Source organism: Bactrocera neohumeralis, chromosome 2 (genome assembly GCF_024586455.1).
Source record: "Bactrocera neohumeralis isolate Rockhampton chromosome 2, APGP_CSIRO_Bneo_wtdbg2-racon-allhic-juicebox.fasta_v2, whole genome shotgun sequence".
Lineage (NCBI taxonomy): Eukaryota > Metazoa > Arthropoda > Insecta > Diptera > Tephritidae > Bactrocera > Bactrocera neohumeralis.
The window spans coordinates 35,819,183-35,835,936 of NC_065919.1; the positions used below are offsets into that span (position 1 = coordinate 35,819,183).

At 31.0% G+C, this 16,754-nt stretch overlaps 1 protein-coding gene and 1 long non-coding RNA gene across 4 annotated transcripts in view; one reads left to right on the plus strand and one right to left on the minus strand.

Annotated features, from left to right (window-relative positions):
* Positions 1 to 10,336, plus strand: part of LOC126757503 (homeotic protein antennapedia) — a 199,245-nt gene extending 188,909 nt beyond the window's left edge. For all 3 annotated transcript variants that reach the window (XM_050471465.1, XM_050471484.1, XM_050471474.1), the window contains one exon: positions 6,750 to 10,336. In XM_050471465.1, coding sequence (XP_050327422.1) covers positions 6,750 to 7,000 — 251 coding nt within the window. In that variant the 3' untranslated portion in view covers positions 7,001 to 10,336. The remainder of the gene's footprint in view (positions 1 to 6,749) is intronic.
* Positions 118 to 16,434, minus strand: LOC126757546 (uncharacterized). Its single transcript, XR_007666748.1, has 2 exons — positions 16,279 to 16,434; positions 118 to 456 (listed from the first exon to the last, which is right to left on the minus strand). It is a non-coding gene; the product is annotated as an uncharacterized LOC126757546 (long non-coding RNA).
* Between the last annotated feature and the right edge of the window lie 320 nt (positions 16,435 to 16,754).

The window sequence follows — 16,754 nt, forward strand, 5'->3', positions numbered from 1 at the left end:
TGAGTGTGCATCGTGTGTGTGTGTGTGCTTAGATTGAGGATTGGCATAAATTTCTTGCGGACATCAAATCTCCAGTTGCAATGCAATTTTTTCGTTTTTAATTAACACAACAAAAAATTGTATTCATAAATGTAATTTTTTATTAAGGAAACATTTTTCAAGAGTTGTCCCAAAATTAAAATATGGACTTAAAAATATAAACAATACATTTGTGCTTTTTCTCGCAGTTGGTATTAAAAACTTCATATTTAATTTTCATATTTTGTTATTTTTAATAAATATGTGCACTTAAATTCGTATCCAACCGGTCATTTTTAATTGTGTCTCCCTTCCACTTGGTTTTGTGCTACGGTTGTTGTATTACTGTACCTTTTTCTTTAGTTACTACAGTTGAGTATCAAGTTTAGCATCGTTCCTAAAAACTTAAGCGGTTTAACAGCTATACGAAGTGAAAACCTAAAATTAGAAACAAAACGAAATGAATAACGATTAACCATCGAAGGAGATTAAAATGTATACATAAATACATTGGGGTGAGTTGAGAGCTGATTGCTTAACTGAAAACATTTACCCCACCCTTCATATTTTACTACTTTTAATAGGCATTAACAAAATTTATAATATAGGTCTTCAAAAAAACTGGACTTCAGAGATAGCTGACTGAATGTTTATGAAATACAGACATTGACTGGAACGAAACACTGCCTTCTTATGTGGTAAAGGAGCTCATAAAAGTAAACACAGAGCTTTTGAATCTATCATTCGTGATAGCACTCATACTTATGTATCAGTAGTATACACTAGAAATATCGTAAGCAAATGCCGATGGGTAATAAAACAAAAATTCGTTAAAAAAATGTTGTATTAATTCAAGGCTGATTTGTTCATATGCTACTTAGATGAGTTTTTTCATCAAAACAAGTCTTCATGTGCATATGAAGAACTCTATGTATGCATCTGCAAACTGGCTGTTTGAAAGAATTTTGCTGTAAAGTAGGACCCATATCAAAACATTTGACAGCGGACTAAAACACGCCATGCGGAGCCATGTTCCTTCTTCCATGTCCAATATCCCGTTGTGTAGTTCGGCGACTCGGTTTCTTGCTTTTTGTTGAGCTCAGCAAGAATTTCATGCAACTGCGTTATTTCCACAGTAACATCTCTGTCTATTAACCGCTCACTTTTGCTTGTTGTATGTGTTTTAATCATACATATTGAAGTTTTAGTTATTTGTTTACTTAAGTATTTTGTAGGTGGTGGCAGTGTAGGCAAATGCAGGTCTATGGTTCTTACATAATAAGTAATTAAAGCTAAGTTTTTCAATATAATCATCTGATAAACCGAATACATTTATATCCCACAATAAAATGGATTTCCCAAATACGGAAAATGTTTAAAACATGCCGTAAGTTTTAACTAATATTAACTTCGAGAAATAATACGTTTTCTAAAAGAAAGAACACTGAATCCACCCAATCTAAGATTATGTTTTTTTTTCTAGATTCCATTACTCTTTTTACTGTTGCAAATTGAAACTTGATATATTCGTTTTGCGACTTCAGTTCTCCTTTTTCTATCTCTTGACGGCCAACTAAGCTACATCGGTAGGCCGCTGTTTCGCTACGTCATTTAATGATGAGTTGTCACTTTTTTATACAGATTTGATGACACTAAAAATGCCACACGCAGGCATGTTTTTTGCTACGCAGAGTTAATAAATTTACAAGCATAAATAACTAATAACACACACGATTGTGGATATCAATGTATGTGTGCAATATGTACAGCTTGCTTGCGTATATCATTAATAAGTGCAATGCTTAACATACAGTTTTTAGTAATTTCCGCAATCAAAAAAGCATTTTCGCTTTAAGTTTTTCTTGCAATTTTTCTTTGAATGCTTTGAACGTGGGGAGTATATGGCTGATGCATTGCTGCAATACCGCATGTAGATATGTATATTACAAAACTTTTTGCAATTTGACCACCACAAGTGCTCATTTTGCACACCTCCCAAGATTTGTAACTCTTCATTCTTTGGGCGTACTTAATAAATATAAAATTTAATAATATACTGTCCTTCAAGATGTATATATATGTATAATATCGATAATGTTCTATTAAAACACTTAGTTTTTATTTGTACAACAATATCACTATACCATATAAGTTACAAGTTCCTTTCATTGTTTGTGATATATAGTTTGGGATCAAAGGCGAATTTGTCCGATATGAGTGCACTTATAAATGCGTATATACTACCAACTACCATATATGCAAACAAATTAGTGTAAGCTGAGCAATTAAAATCGAATCAAGCTTCTATTTGTAAATGTTGTTTTCAGCTTTATGCATGAATGCAGTAATTACGTGAAATCAAAATATTATTAAATTACACTTAATTGCTTTGTGTGCCATAAAAAGATAATACATATGTATGTATGTAAAACTATTTGAGAATATACACTGGAGAAAGTATACCTTAAACATATCCATAAACTTAATTCATGGCCTGAAATGTTAGTAATGAATGGAGTAATTATTGTCCGCTAGAATATGAAAATTAGTCTTATATGCTATTCATCACATCATTCCCAAACCTAGTATGTATAAACTAGTTTCTCTGCTCTCACTTGTACAAAAACTTTTGGTAAAAATTAAAAACAGAAATCAAGTAAATTACTCAAGCGAAGCACTAATGTCACTCTAAATGACGAAAAGCTCCAAAAATATGCCAAATATGCCAACTAAAATTTTGATTATTATAATTGTCAAAGCAATTTAGGTAAATGGAAATGGATATTAAGGCAACTGCATACGCAACACTTACGAACCGATGCGTAAAATTTGGGAAACATAATGGGAACCGGATTCATAAAGACGTGAAAAATTAAAAAAAACGGCAAAAAAATCTCACGTTTACAAGACGTGATACACAATGGCCCCATGATTACATTAAAGTTTATAATTTTGCTGTGTTTTATCTAGAAAGTTTCAGTATTTCCTAAGTTTTCGTTATTCAATGTTAGGGGCATATACGCTTCCTAACCTTTAAGTAAAAACTATATATGTTTTATATTATCTTCAAAACCAAACATTTAGATAAACTAAAACTTCAAATAACATTGAGCAATAAAGTCCTTCGCATAAGTTTCTAACCACTGAAATGTTTTGTCAATATGGTTTAAAATTTATTGAAAATAAACTGGTTTTTCTATTTTCCCCGAAATACCAACAGTAGTTATTGCAACTAAAATATAATTATCGCTGTATAACTTTACAAATATTTAATATAATTCACAAGTATATATTATTTTATGTGCACATATTTGTAAGAAGACACAGCTACTACCAAGTCTATAACTCGGGGCAGTTTTAGTTAATCATCATCAATTTTAGTTGAAGACTACGTCAGACTGCGGTTTTGGTTTACTCTGTCTGCCATATATTGAAAACGATGAAGCGCTGTCGTAAGTACAAGAAGGCGGAAATAGCAAGCAACTTTGCCTCCCACTGATTGTTCTTTTAATGTGTTACATTCGCTTAGAGTCAGACACTTTTTATCGTTTACACGTTTTCGCAATGTGTGCGAAGTAAGAACAGGTATCAAGATTACTGGTTCTGATAAAATATAGAATTTTAGCATAACTTTTTTTTTTGAACTATGTGAATTCAACAATAAATACTTTATACATTATATAAGATCATTAAATTAACATACATAACTGCATTAGTAGATGTTTGCATGCCCACCCCTGAAATATCATTATTTATTGATCCTAAGCAACGACGCTTACCGAGTTTAAAGCCTCTGTCTTTCATCCCTTCAAATCAATTATGGCCACCATTTGACGCATGCGCATTTCTTTGCCTTCGGCCTCTATTTTTTGTTCATACTGTTTTTGACAATTCGTCAAAATACCGATCGTGGTGGCGCCTATGTTCAGTGTTGTTTTATGTTGCTCTTTCTCTCCTTTTGGCGGCACAGTGATAAATGTGATAAAACCGATAGAGGTATGCCATAATTGCAACGCCACTGGCTGCTACGGTGGTTGTAATAAACACATAGGACTGCAGTCTTGTAGAGGAAAATTATTAAAATCACATTAGTGCACACATACATGAACAATCAGCGTTAATATTCATGGTACCGCTCTTAGTCAGAGGTCAGAGAAAGGTATAATGCTTCGCCATAACAAAAGTTACTTTATATGTAGATACTCAACAAAGCAAAGACAATGCAGCAAAGTTATAATGAACCACTTCTGAAAGAGCCGAGGATATAGATACATATGTACATGTTCACGCACCTCACGCACACATTTGTGGTAGTGGGCAATTTTTTGATATGAAAGTAAACATATCGTAATTAAATTGCGATTAAGCCACCATTTTTCTTGAATATTTCATTATTACTCTTGAGCCATTGTTGTTACTACTTTTCCGATGATGGATTTGTCGTTTTTTAAATGCATGTAGTTTTTTATACCCTGAATGAAGTACATATATTAAGTTTGCTAATAAGTTTGTAACACTCAGAAGGAAACGTCGGAGACCCTATAAATTATACATATAAGTGGTCAGAGTGACGAACTGAGTCTGAGTATATATATTAACCAGTCACCAAATTATCGGTAAAAATCAATTTCTGCATGGAAAGCTTTTTCATCTTTGAAGGGTATACTAGCCTCGTGCAATCGATGTTAACGTTTTTTCTTTTTAGTAATTAAATTCGCTTGTGTTTTTTTACATGAGGGAAATCATTAACAAAACATAATTTCCTTTTTATGTAACAAAACCACAGAATAATTAAAACACATATGTATGTACATATGTATGTATTAGCTTTGAGGCTATAGTATTCTAAAATTTATCTGGATGAATTAAAAACCTCAGAAAAGTTTAAAAATACTTCATTATCATTAACATAAATTTAAAAGGCTAGAAAGTAGCCAGTAGTATTTCGACCTTGAAGATGCATCACGTCCTGGAAAGATTCTCAAAGCCAATGTAAATAAAATGAAGTCGTTGGTCGATTTAAATCGTCAAATAAGAACTCGAGAGATTGTTGGAAAATTAGATTTTTCTAACGCGACCATTCACAAATGTATGAAACGTCTAGGATTAATTTTGAAGCCTGTCATATGGGTTCCTCATGTTCTTACAGAACTAAATTTGCTTCCTCGCATTAACCTTAATGCTTATCTAACGTCGAAGAAGTGATTAATTTTTGACGCCCAGTGTTACTGGCGAGGAAAACTGAGTTTCTTACAAGAACGTAAAGTACAATACATCGTGGTATAAAAAGGATGAACTAGCAGCCTTTTCGAAGGCCGATAGTCACCAAAAAAGATTATTTTATCCGTTTTGTGGGATTTCAAAATTATTAATTTAAATGATGCGCTCAAATAGAAGAGATCAGAATTGAGCAACAGAAAGTGAGTAGCATTCCACCGGGATACTGCGAGATCTCATACATTTTTGAAGACTCGCCAAAGCTTGGGAAAATACATAATTTCATAAAATGTTTTAAACAATAAAACTCGTTTTAAAATTAAACTAAAAAGATGAAAATACTAAGTTAACAGCCAATATTAGTATTGTGCACAGAAAAAAGTGAGTTCGGCGTTATCATATGTGAGGATTTCAGAAATTTCTTATGTATTTATATATGAGTGTTATTGCATTTGATATAACTCATTCTTCTAATGATATTTTTGTATATTATTGCAAGCTACATATATGTAGAAATACGCCATAATCCAGATCTATTTTCTTTTTATAATTGCTGGGAATCGTTCATTTATAGCTGCTTTCTATACTCACAGTTTCGTTACTCCGGCCATCGTTCCTATCAAAGCATTCGGAGGGCTGCCATAGAACTCCGACACTAAGCACTGTATGCATCCAATCATGATTGATCGCACTTGTCTGTGGTTTAAGCAAAGTGCATTCATTTCTTGAATAGCGACACACACTCTAGACAAGATTCATACATATATGTATGTATTTGTATTTTCATGTATTTAGGTACATTTTATTCTTAAAACGCTTTTGATTTTTTTGTAGGGAACTATGTTCTAAAATATGGCATTGTTGGTTTCGGAAATAAAAAAAAATATATTTTTTTTACCTTGCTGCGCATAATTATTTAACTCATAGTCACCAGTGTCATTCGCCTTTACCCAACATTCAGCTTTTAACCTGTATCATTGCACAGTGCAACTGGCGTTTACACATGCACTTCTACCACATATGTACGTAGGTACAAAGCAAATACTCCTTGAAGGTCTGGCGAGTAGACATAGAATCGACTGGCCGAAATTTTGTTGGCTTTAAACCTCATCCCTGCAGTCAAAAGTGACTGTCCCAGCATTAAACGCATACCAACAAAATATTTCAATACGATTTTACAGTAATCATACAAAACAACGAGTTCACACCGTGGAGATATTCTGACAATTACAAATCGTCTGATTTGGTAAGGTCGCTCTTTGATCTTTTCGTCTACATGTTCACAGCGCGAGAGTTGTCGTCCGCACATGAATTTCACTTATGTTGTATATACTTGTATACATATGTAAATTATTTTTATGGCCAATTATTTCGGTGTTAGTTTATAAGTATAAAATTGGATTTTGGTTTGGTAGTTGTCTAAATTAGAGTATTGAGTATTTTGATTGTTGCTGACATCCATCAGATATTAAAACGCAATGTTAATTATTGTAATATTTTTTTTAACCCCACAGAACGGAAACGTGGTCGCCAAACTTATACCCGTTACCAAACGTTAGAGCTGGAAAAAGAATTTCATTTTAATCGTTACCTGACAAGGCGGCGACGAATCGAGATCGCTCATGCGTTGTGTCTCACAGAGAGACAAATAAAGATCTGGTTCCAGAACCGACGAATGAAATGGAAAAAGGAGAATAAAACAAAAGGGGAACCAGGATCCGGAGGAGAAGGTGATGAGATCACACCACCCAACAGTCCGCAATAAGACGCTGATAACAATGGACAAGAGTCGCGCTTAATCCGTTACCACTGTGAGATATGGCAACACGCACAAATTACTTAGCGTACTTTGTCTGTCCTTCATATTGCTAAGGGATATATGTATATTCAAAAAGAACAATTCATGTACACTTAGTGTTAGTAATTTAAATAAAGCACATTGTCCGGAGCTAACGAGAGAAATCTAATATTATTCGTTTGATATGTCGGACAATTGGATTACTAACTGCTACAACTTTGTAGTCAAATGTTAAAAAATTTTTCATTTTCACACACAACTCACCCAATAGTGAAACATGTGGAATCGATTATCGAAAATTTGATATAAATTGGAATTAAAATAGAAAAGCATATAATATACTAAAATAATGCTATATATTATTTATGCAAAGCCGTAAACCTACTTAGTTAATTCTTAAAGGACATTTGTTATTATTTACTTAAACTTGTATTATGATCATTTGCAATGTATACATTAACATAGCATAGTTCGTAGCCGACATGCAAAAAGAGCGTAAGGTGTTATTAGGTGGAGCAATAATTGCATAAATTAATTAGCTAAATGGGTAAAATATTTAGCAATGAAGTAATGTATCTAAATAAATAAACTCAACAAAACCAACTCATGTGACCTCAACTTTAAATAAGTTATTGATTAAAAATAAAGTATATACAATTAAAAGTAATAATGAAACAAATTAATAAAATGTAAATGTAACCAGTAAACTAAAAAATGGGGAAAGCTAATAAAATTCCAAAATATAAGAAAAATAAAAACTAAACTTAACATATGGAATACTCTTATGTAAAGCATAAAAACGTACTTTTTAGACATTTTCAGCTGTAATTAGAATAAAATATTAACTCATACATGTATACGTAAATTAGATGGTCTGAAAAAAAAAATACAAGAATCGGGGAAGAAAATACAAAGTTGCAATTTAGATCTCCTCAAAGAGGTTCAATTTGTTGCATAGTATCAATCAACGACAGGCAAACCAGAATTCCATATTACTTTCTAATTTGAAAATTCCACTATAAAAATTATCTTTTGAAATGATGTTATTTTATAAAAGTGCAATATTCTGTCAATTTGAAATGAATTTGAGCAGTCGTATTAGCAGCTCTACTTTTTTTGTTATCACTACCAGTTTTAGCCGGAGCTATTTCAATACTTTTAACACAACGAAACTTGTGGAAGAGACCCGATTTTTTATCAACACCTATTCTGATTTTTTTAACGCCCTCAAGTTTATATTTTAATATTTCCTGGATTTGATATAATTTCCAGGTAAAAAGGAAGCTTTCAAATCTCTTAGAATAATTTATGCTATAATAGCATTTATACTATACGTTTTATAACAGTTATACTTCTTTAGCGAACCAAGTTTTCTCAATTTTTATCAGTTGCATTTAAATGTTCTAAGAAAGAAGCATGTTTGGCAATATTTTCAGCAAACAAATAATTCACCTTACACAAAAGTGAATGCTCAATAGTCTAGATTAAAAGCTTATTACTTCCCTACTTTAGGAACGCGATTTCTTAAAGAAAAATATTTGGGCTTTCTATAGCTTCAAGAATAATGTAAATAAGTGTGTATAAAGTATTGCCTGTAATGTCAACTTCTCCTGGCTAACTCCCTTGACCATACTTCAACGGAATACCTGGTTTGTAACTTGAAACTCACCCCAAGTGAAATGTATATCTACGTACACAAATTTGTGTAATTAATAACATATAGTACATATGTATATTTCAATATATATGAATGTTTAAGATAATAAGAATCGATACCAAATTAATGTTGAAATAAACTTTATTAACAAATATCTTAATAATTTCGAGGGTGCAAATTTTGTTTATTATTTAACCAACAAAAAAGGAATCAATAAAAGAAGTTTTATAACTGACTTTAAAAGAATTATTAAATTGGCCACAAATAGTGATTTTAATGATTTGTGAAGTTTTCAATTTGATAAAAGTTCGTAAGTTCCGATTAAACCACTTCACCTATATCAGACTAAAACTAAAAATTAAAGAGGATAATAAAGAAACTCAGAACTTTCAACGTTTGTATTATTGGAAATATTTTTAGCTTGACTTAAGAGAGGATATTATGTATACCGAAATCGATTAAAAAATTTCCCATTCACTGAATTACATAAAGCATTGATACTTTGGATTTATCGAAAAAGTCACTAATAATGGTGTTGAGAATATAAAAATACTTATATTTGCATATTTTCAAAACAAAAAAAAAATATTTGTAAATTAAAATTAAACAAAAAATAAACCCACGATGGTTAAAAATAAAATATGATGTGAGTTAGTAAATTTGTTAGCTATAACGGAATACCAATATTGACCCTGACCGACAGAAACACATAAAAACATAAGCATATTTATATAATTATAAGTACTTATAGATGAGAAAATTATCCACAAATTATTTCATCATACCTAAATAAACCAAAGCCAAAGTCAGCAAAGAATCGGAAGTAGACATTTAGTGTATAAATATTAGAAGTTGTATACATACATATATACAAACTTTCGACTTTAGTTATTCGTTATGCAGCTCCGTGTCCGTATGTATGTATGTGTTGTAAAATGCTGCAAGTTAGTACGAGTAAATGATTCACGAATCAATAGATGGAAGCACTACTACGGGTTCGCTAAAAATATATTTGACGAATCATCTTCGAATTAACAAAAGCATCTGAATTCATATACCCATAGCTGAAACTTTTAGCTAGAATCGGAGATATCTGTTCAAATAAAATGAATTCATTGTGATCCCATAAGTAGTAATTTTGTATGGATTACATTCGTATTTACGTAAACTTATTTTTGTTGGTTAACCAGATATAACCAGTTATCAGAATAAAGTTTATAATATTGCTGCATACTTATGTTCTTTAACTTTTGGTTCACGAACAATTTATGTGAATTGTTAAAAAAATGCATTCAAAATTACACATGGGCATAAAAAATAAATATATTCAGAAATACGTAAAACTTGCGCCTATCTGCGAAGACAGAGATTATATTAAACAAATAATATCGGTATAAAAATATTGCAATATATTATGCAAGAAAATGAGAGCAAAATTTATTTGTAATACCATGTCTGTGTTTACAAAGCTAAATGTGAAATAAAATATACTAGGTGTAGTAAGAAGTGGACATTAGAAAATAGCTGAAAAATATATAAAGTGGACCAGTCATTAATTATTTGTTGTAAATACATAAAAGAATATTACTTTTATTCTAAAGGGAAGAAATGAAAGAGCAAAGATGCACATTAAAATATTATATTATATACATAAAATTGATATTTTGTTTTTATTTATAAAATTTATAATAAAATAGTATTTACATATTTAAAGAAATAAAGTTTGACTAGAACATTATTTGCGGAGAACTAGGGAGAGTAATGGTGGTTTTGTTTATCTAATACTGACTAAAGTATGTGCTAATATCTCCTAAAGAAATTTCTGTTTATGAGTGGTCTTAAGACTACTACTCCAGCGTGTTCTACAAAAAAAATAATTATGTTCTGGTGGTTTCTGTGCCATGGGTTCTGTTCTTGATTATTTAATATAATATAAAACCTTACGCATAAATATTTTGCTATTGTTAGTGCAGAGAAAAGAATTGTTATTTTCATAAAGTTTCTTTCAATGAGATAAATTAAATAAGTAAGTAATAGCTCTCCTTTTGTATTTTTTTCAAATATATTTGAGGTGAAATGTGTTATTTTATGTATTGTCAACGGCCCTGTGGTTTGGGGCGGTTCAGAAGAATACAACCACAGCTTTGTCCACGGCTTGTCGTATGAGGCGACTAAACGGACTTCCCAATCAAAAGCAGACGTCTATGTAAAATCCAAGAATAAATTGTTACTAAAAAGTGCTATAGTAAATATCGTTGATTTTAATAAATGTCAATGTCTAGGATTTGGCTTTGTGGATGACTATTGAAGCCAGAATTCTTAATAATGCAGAAAACAACCCTGCAAAGCGCTGTTGAACATGATTGGCAGCAATGAGAAAATCTGTGACTCAAATGGGGAAATTAAATTTATAGAAATTCAAAATCCTTTTGTTTAGTAAATAGATTTGAATAAATTTGCAAGTTCGTAGTGAGATTACTAAATTCCAACGTGTTATTTTTTTTCTGTTTTTAACTATCAATATACGATCATACAGCGCTTAGACAGACTTTTTACAGTTAAAGATCAAAAGAGCAAAACAGTATCAAAATAAATATTATATGAAAAATTAAACTTTGGTAAAATATTCAACTAAAAGTAAAACACTCGTAGTTTTGTTATCTAAAAGCATTTATGAACATGGGACTAACAGCAACGCACTATAAACCGAAAATACATAACTACCCGCAATATTCACAATGTGAAATAACTAAACGTAACTTAAATATTAAGCTTTTTAAAATTTTAATACCTATAAATAAAACAAAATTACAAACGATGGAGTTTTTCAAATAACAAATAAGTAAACAGCTGAAACATTTTTAACGTAAAATCAAAACAATTTAATTCCGTTATTACTCATGAAAAGATAAATAACTATTAAACTGAACATGTGTTTTGATTTATATTACGATAAAAAAAATGCTGGAGCCAAAACTGATGTGTATCGCATACGAAAAACTCTCGTTATGACTCAAATCTATTGGATATTTCTAAATCCAAGCAAGCCAACATTTCCAAATGTTGTTGTAGATGCATTAAGGGGTGAGATACCTTTAGAATTAAAAAAAGGCTTGTTTCCTCGAAACTTTTTTTAAACGGCCGTCAAAATTGCGAGCGAATTATTTAAGCGATTTGCTTGAAATAAAGCAAAGGAAGTTCTTAGAAAATCCAGGCTACAATTTTTCGAAACTCTCAAAATCCCACTTGATAAACGCTTCTTGATTAAAAAAAAAAAACTTTTTTCATCCAGTCAGGAAGTTGGCGGCCGCAAAACATGTCAATCAGCGGCATCGTTGATATTTCCGCCATTTTTTTTTTTGACATAAAATAATTTTTATTTTGTAGTTCTTAGTTCTTTTTACTACATATGCATCGGATGTGATCGGTTTTTATTCTCCCATAATAAAAATGTAAAAAATTACCTTTTTGATGGTACTAGAGGTATCCCCCCACCCCTTAAGTTTCCTTGCTGACGGTAGGTATCCCAAATGAAGTTTAAGAGATCTCAACTTTCTACTGGCATCGCATTTGTGCCCAGTAGATAAAATCTTAAATTACTAAAAAAGAACAACACGTCTACAAATTTTGATTTTACTCAAAGGGTAAATAATAGATTGCTCAACTACTTATGTTTAGAACATTTTTATTCTTCCTTTTTTAAAATTGTGGCTTGCCTCGTCAATTTTCGGGATTTTACTCTACTTAAAATTGTTCATATTTCTATGTATCAAATTAATTCTAAATAAACTGTTATAAAGCAGTTTTTTAAATATTCTAATCAACCCTGCTGACACAGATTAATACCACAAAAAGTTTTGAAACTTGACAACACTTCAATGATTTTTTTTAAGAATTGAATTGACATTTTTAGTATCAAATTTCAACACTTCAACCAAAATGCAGTTGAGTTGAAAATGATAATAGGGTTTTAAATTGTATTAAACATCTCTATCTCCAAACCAATGGCTAGTTTAATGAAACCTATTACATAAATAAATATGTTTGTTTTAACTTTAAATAATCACATTTCGAATAATTGTCGAATTCAAAGGTCAAATAATATTTGACCCGCACTAGCAGATGTTATATCGAAATGAAGTAATATATAAGAAAAGATCTGACAAATACGTAGAATAGGTGTTAACGACGCTGTATTTGCGTGCGAGCGTTAATATAATTATCCTTATTGAATTTCGTAAATGTATTATGTTTTTTAGCTTGAAGTGTCCCGACATATACATAAGTAATACTATCTAAAAAAATCGAAATTATTTTTTTGTTTCGCGAAATTGTCAAGTTCAAATGACAACATAATTGAATAGAAAGAATACTCTTTGGCGATTTATATCTAGACAATAGCAATAGACCACATTCAAACGAATGCACAAACCTCTAGCGCCACCATTCAGCAGTTGTAAATAGTGCTTTTGCTGTCTCCGCTGTCCCAGCCCTCCGTCATGTGCGTACGTGTTGTAAAAAGTGCGATTTAATGATTTTTTTTTATTTTCAACAAAGCTCCTACATAAATAATTGAACTCGCGATTTATTTTGAGCAGAAAAATAAAGTTCACTTAAGGGGCTATACCAGTGTGACACTTTCAAAAAAAAACTTTTTTTGCTTTTTTCGATAGCTTATATATTCAAAAATATCCTGTGAAATCGGCGAGGTCGTATTTTAAATAGTTTTTGAATGGCAGCGTTCTAAATAGCGACCGCTCAGAGGTGCAAACATATATAAGTGAAACTTTAAACGCGTTTTTCTCGAAACGACATTTTTCAAATTTGCTGACATTATAACTCAACGAGAAATTAACCGATCGACTTCAAATTAAAACTGGATATAGTTGAATACATTTGCTATACAATAGACTACGATCTTTTTGATTGGCTGAAAATTGTCAATTTGGCATTAAAAAAACGACAATTTTTTTCGTAAAAAAACGATTTTTTTTTTCAAAATGGCGCCATTTTCTTAATTTTTGATATTTTTCAAAGATCGTAGTCCATTGTATAGAAAATATATTTAAGTTTAATAAACATTTTGAATTTTTTTGTTTCAGCTACTCAATCGACCGGAATCATGCCAGCAGTTGAGGCACTTTTTTTTTTGGCACTTCCGCAGACAGCACATTACTCCGTTATTTTTCAATATTTTTGTAAATTTTTTTTTTTTTAATATAGCTAAAAATATACTTTATTACGTCCATAGAACGTCGAAACATTCAATCTAGTACTTTCTTTTAAAAAAATTCACGAAAATCGCCTAATTTTTCATGCGTCACACTGGTATAGCCCCTTAAATGGTTGCACGCATATATGTATGTGTTATTTCCACTCTTCGACTTCTAAAGGTATTCCCAACCAAATCTTTGCTTTTTGGTCTGTTGAAATTAATTAAAAGCTCTTGTTTAAATAAATGAAGTGTATCAAATAGAATTTTAATTATAGAATACTTAGCGAAGGCATTTTCAAACACTTGGTTTTAAATTCTTTGAATTGTGAAAGTATTTGTGAACATCTACTTGTCTATAGAACCGACATTTATCTTATGTACCTACATACTAGAAGTTTGCCATTTTTCAAAGTACATACATATTTATCATCGGACTGAGGGCACCAGATTAGCACGATAACACACAACATAAATATGTTTACTCGTATAAAATATGTTCCAACTTATTGCAAATATTGTATTTGAATTAACTAAACAATGTCCACTGTTGTCAATGCCTATACCTTCTATTTTGTAAGTGTTATATTATCATTATTATATACTCAACAACCATGTAAAAGTTAATGTAATTTACCAGGTAAGTACAGTTACATTCATATAAGAAAAATTTTTGCATATCTTAAGCGAACACATCTTCTAAAACTTCTGCGGTCATTTAAATTGAAACGAATTTTTATCTTCATTTTCTGTTTATGTTGAACACGATTGCTGGCAATGCCATTTAATAAGTAAGTGTTTTTATTGCATTTAATAATAGTAGCTTTAAAAGAGTATTTGTTGGATCTTATTATCTTTTCTTTCACTTTTTATTAACAATTTATATGCAAAGTTTATGCGAAGAGCGACTTTTTTACTTCAAATGTCAAATACTGCCTAATAAATCATAAATATTTCAGCGTGCCTTTTGTGTAAATATTTAATATTTGAAACCATATGCATATTATAAAGGCGTAGAACGACAGTTATACAAGCTAATATTTGTTTTCTTTTTTTCTCATTTTTTAAACTTGTAAGATTTTTTATTCATTAACTCGAAAACTGTTATATATTTTTAGTGCCGATATTTTAACCCAGTACATATGTTTAATATTCACTGAAAGCGTTTTCAAGCATTTAATTATTCTGAATTATTACACTTTTTTATGCTGCTTATAACCATTCATACATAGCTCTTATAGCTCCAAAAATAGAAATAAAAACATTTTGTATAATATCTTATTTAATATATTTATTAATATCACCTTATTTTAAGAAATTCTCTCACATTTCTACAAATGTCCGATAGATTATTTCTAAAGTATTGAACACATTACTGGATCTCAATAGTAGTGGACTTAAACTCATTATTTAACTATTAATCTTTACAAACAACTTAATTAAATTTAAAAAACAGTCATTTATAATTAGGAAACCCCAATAAAACCATTAGTAAATAAATTTATTTAGAATTTTACATTGAAAGAAAATTAGGCAAACAGCGATCTTAAACCATTAATTATAGTGATAGAGAAATTATGGAAATACATCTGGAACTGATAGCATGTCACATTTATGTCGGTTACACCTGATCTTCTTCCTTAATAGTAGGGCCAATATCCTTTAACTGTGTGGTACTTATATGTGACATTGTAGTAAATGTAACTCATATTATTAGTACATTCGAATGGTGCTAATATGTAAAATATAAACAGTCGAAAGTAGCAGCTATACTTTACAAAGATATTAAGGTTATGTCTAAACTAATTAATCTTAATTTTGTACAAGTGTATTTTTGAGATGTTCAGAGACATTGCATACACATATGTACATGTATGTGATTACTAATGCATCCATTTTCACCTGAGAATGAATTTTTTACTTCTAAAACTAAACTAAAGTGGAGTGTCCTGTTCACAATAAGTCACAACCGACCATGGAAAATTATTTACTTATCATAGTATTACAAAAAATTAACATCTACGTGGCGCTAATGAAAACTTAGTCAAGCCGATTCAAAAAAAATTTGAATGTCGAGAATAAATTGAAGTAAAAGTGCAAATTGCTAACTGCCAACAACCAAAATGTGCTGCCATACAAATGTAATTATCGTATTAGAATCATTAATGTTTATGTATACAAAATAACGATTACTTTCCCTTTCCGAAGTTTATCGCACTCTGCATCCTAATTGTGCTTTATGGCCTAGACTATAGCAAGTGCATTACCGCTTAAATGCATGCGGAGGATGGAGCCTTGATACCAATCACTCTAATAAACCTATAATGTATTATTAACACCAAAACACCGTTGAAAATATACGCAAACAACACTTACAAAAGACGTTCGCGTTCGCATCAACATCAACATCGCGGGCCAGTATCTGGTATTGTGGTATTGTGGATTCAACACTAAATAAGGTTTCTAACAAAAACACTTAATTGTTTTATACGAGGGATGCATTACTCTGTTCGAGTTCGAACATTCAAAATCGAATTACTCTTCTAATTTGATCGAGTTGAGAGAGAGAGAGAGAGAGAGAGAAGCTTTTTCTGGTTCAAAACAGGTCTACAATTGCAATAGTGTGAGTGTTCGAAACAAACACAAATGCAGTTTTTCCGGCTCCTGAATTCAGTTCCCTGTTTTACCACTACACTCAAACAAAATTCACTAACACATACAAATGCCTAGAAAGACAACCACTACAAGCGTCAACATCACAGGTGAGCGGCGCCGTTCGAAAATAAGCAAAATTATGGCAGGTAAACACTCATATTCAGGTGGCAACAGCGGTGGTGTTCGCATCGTCAGTT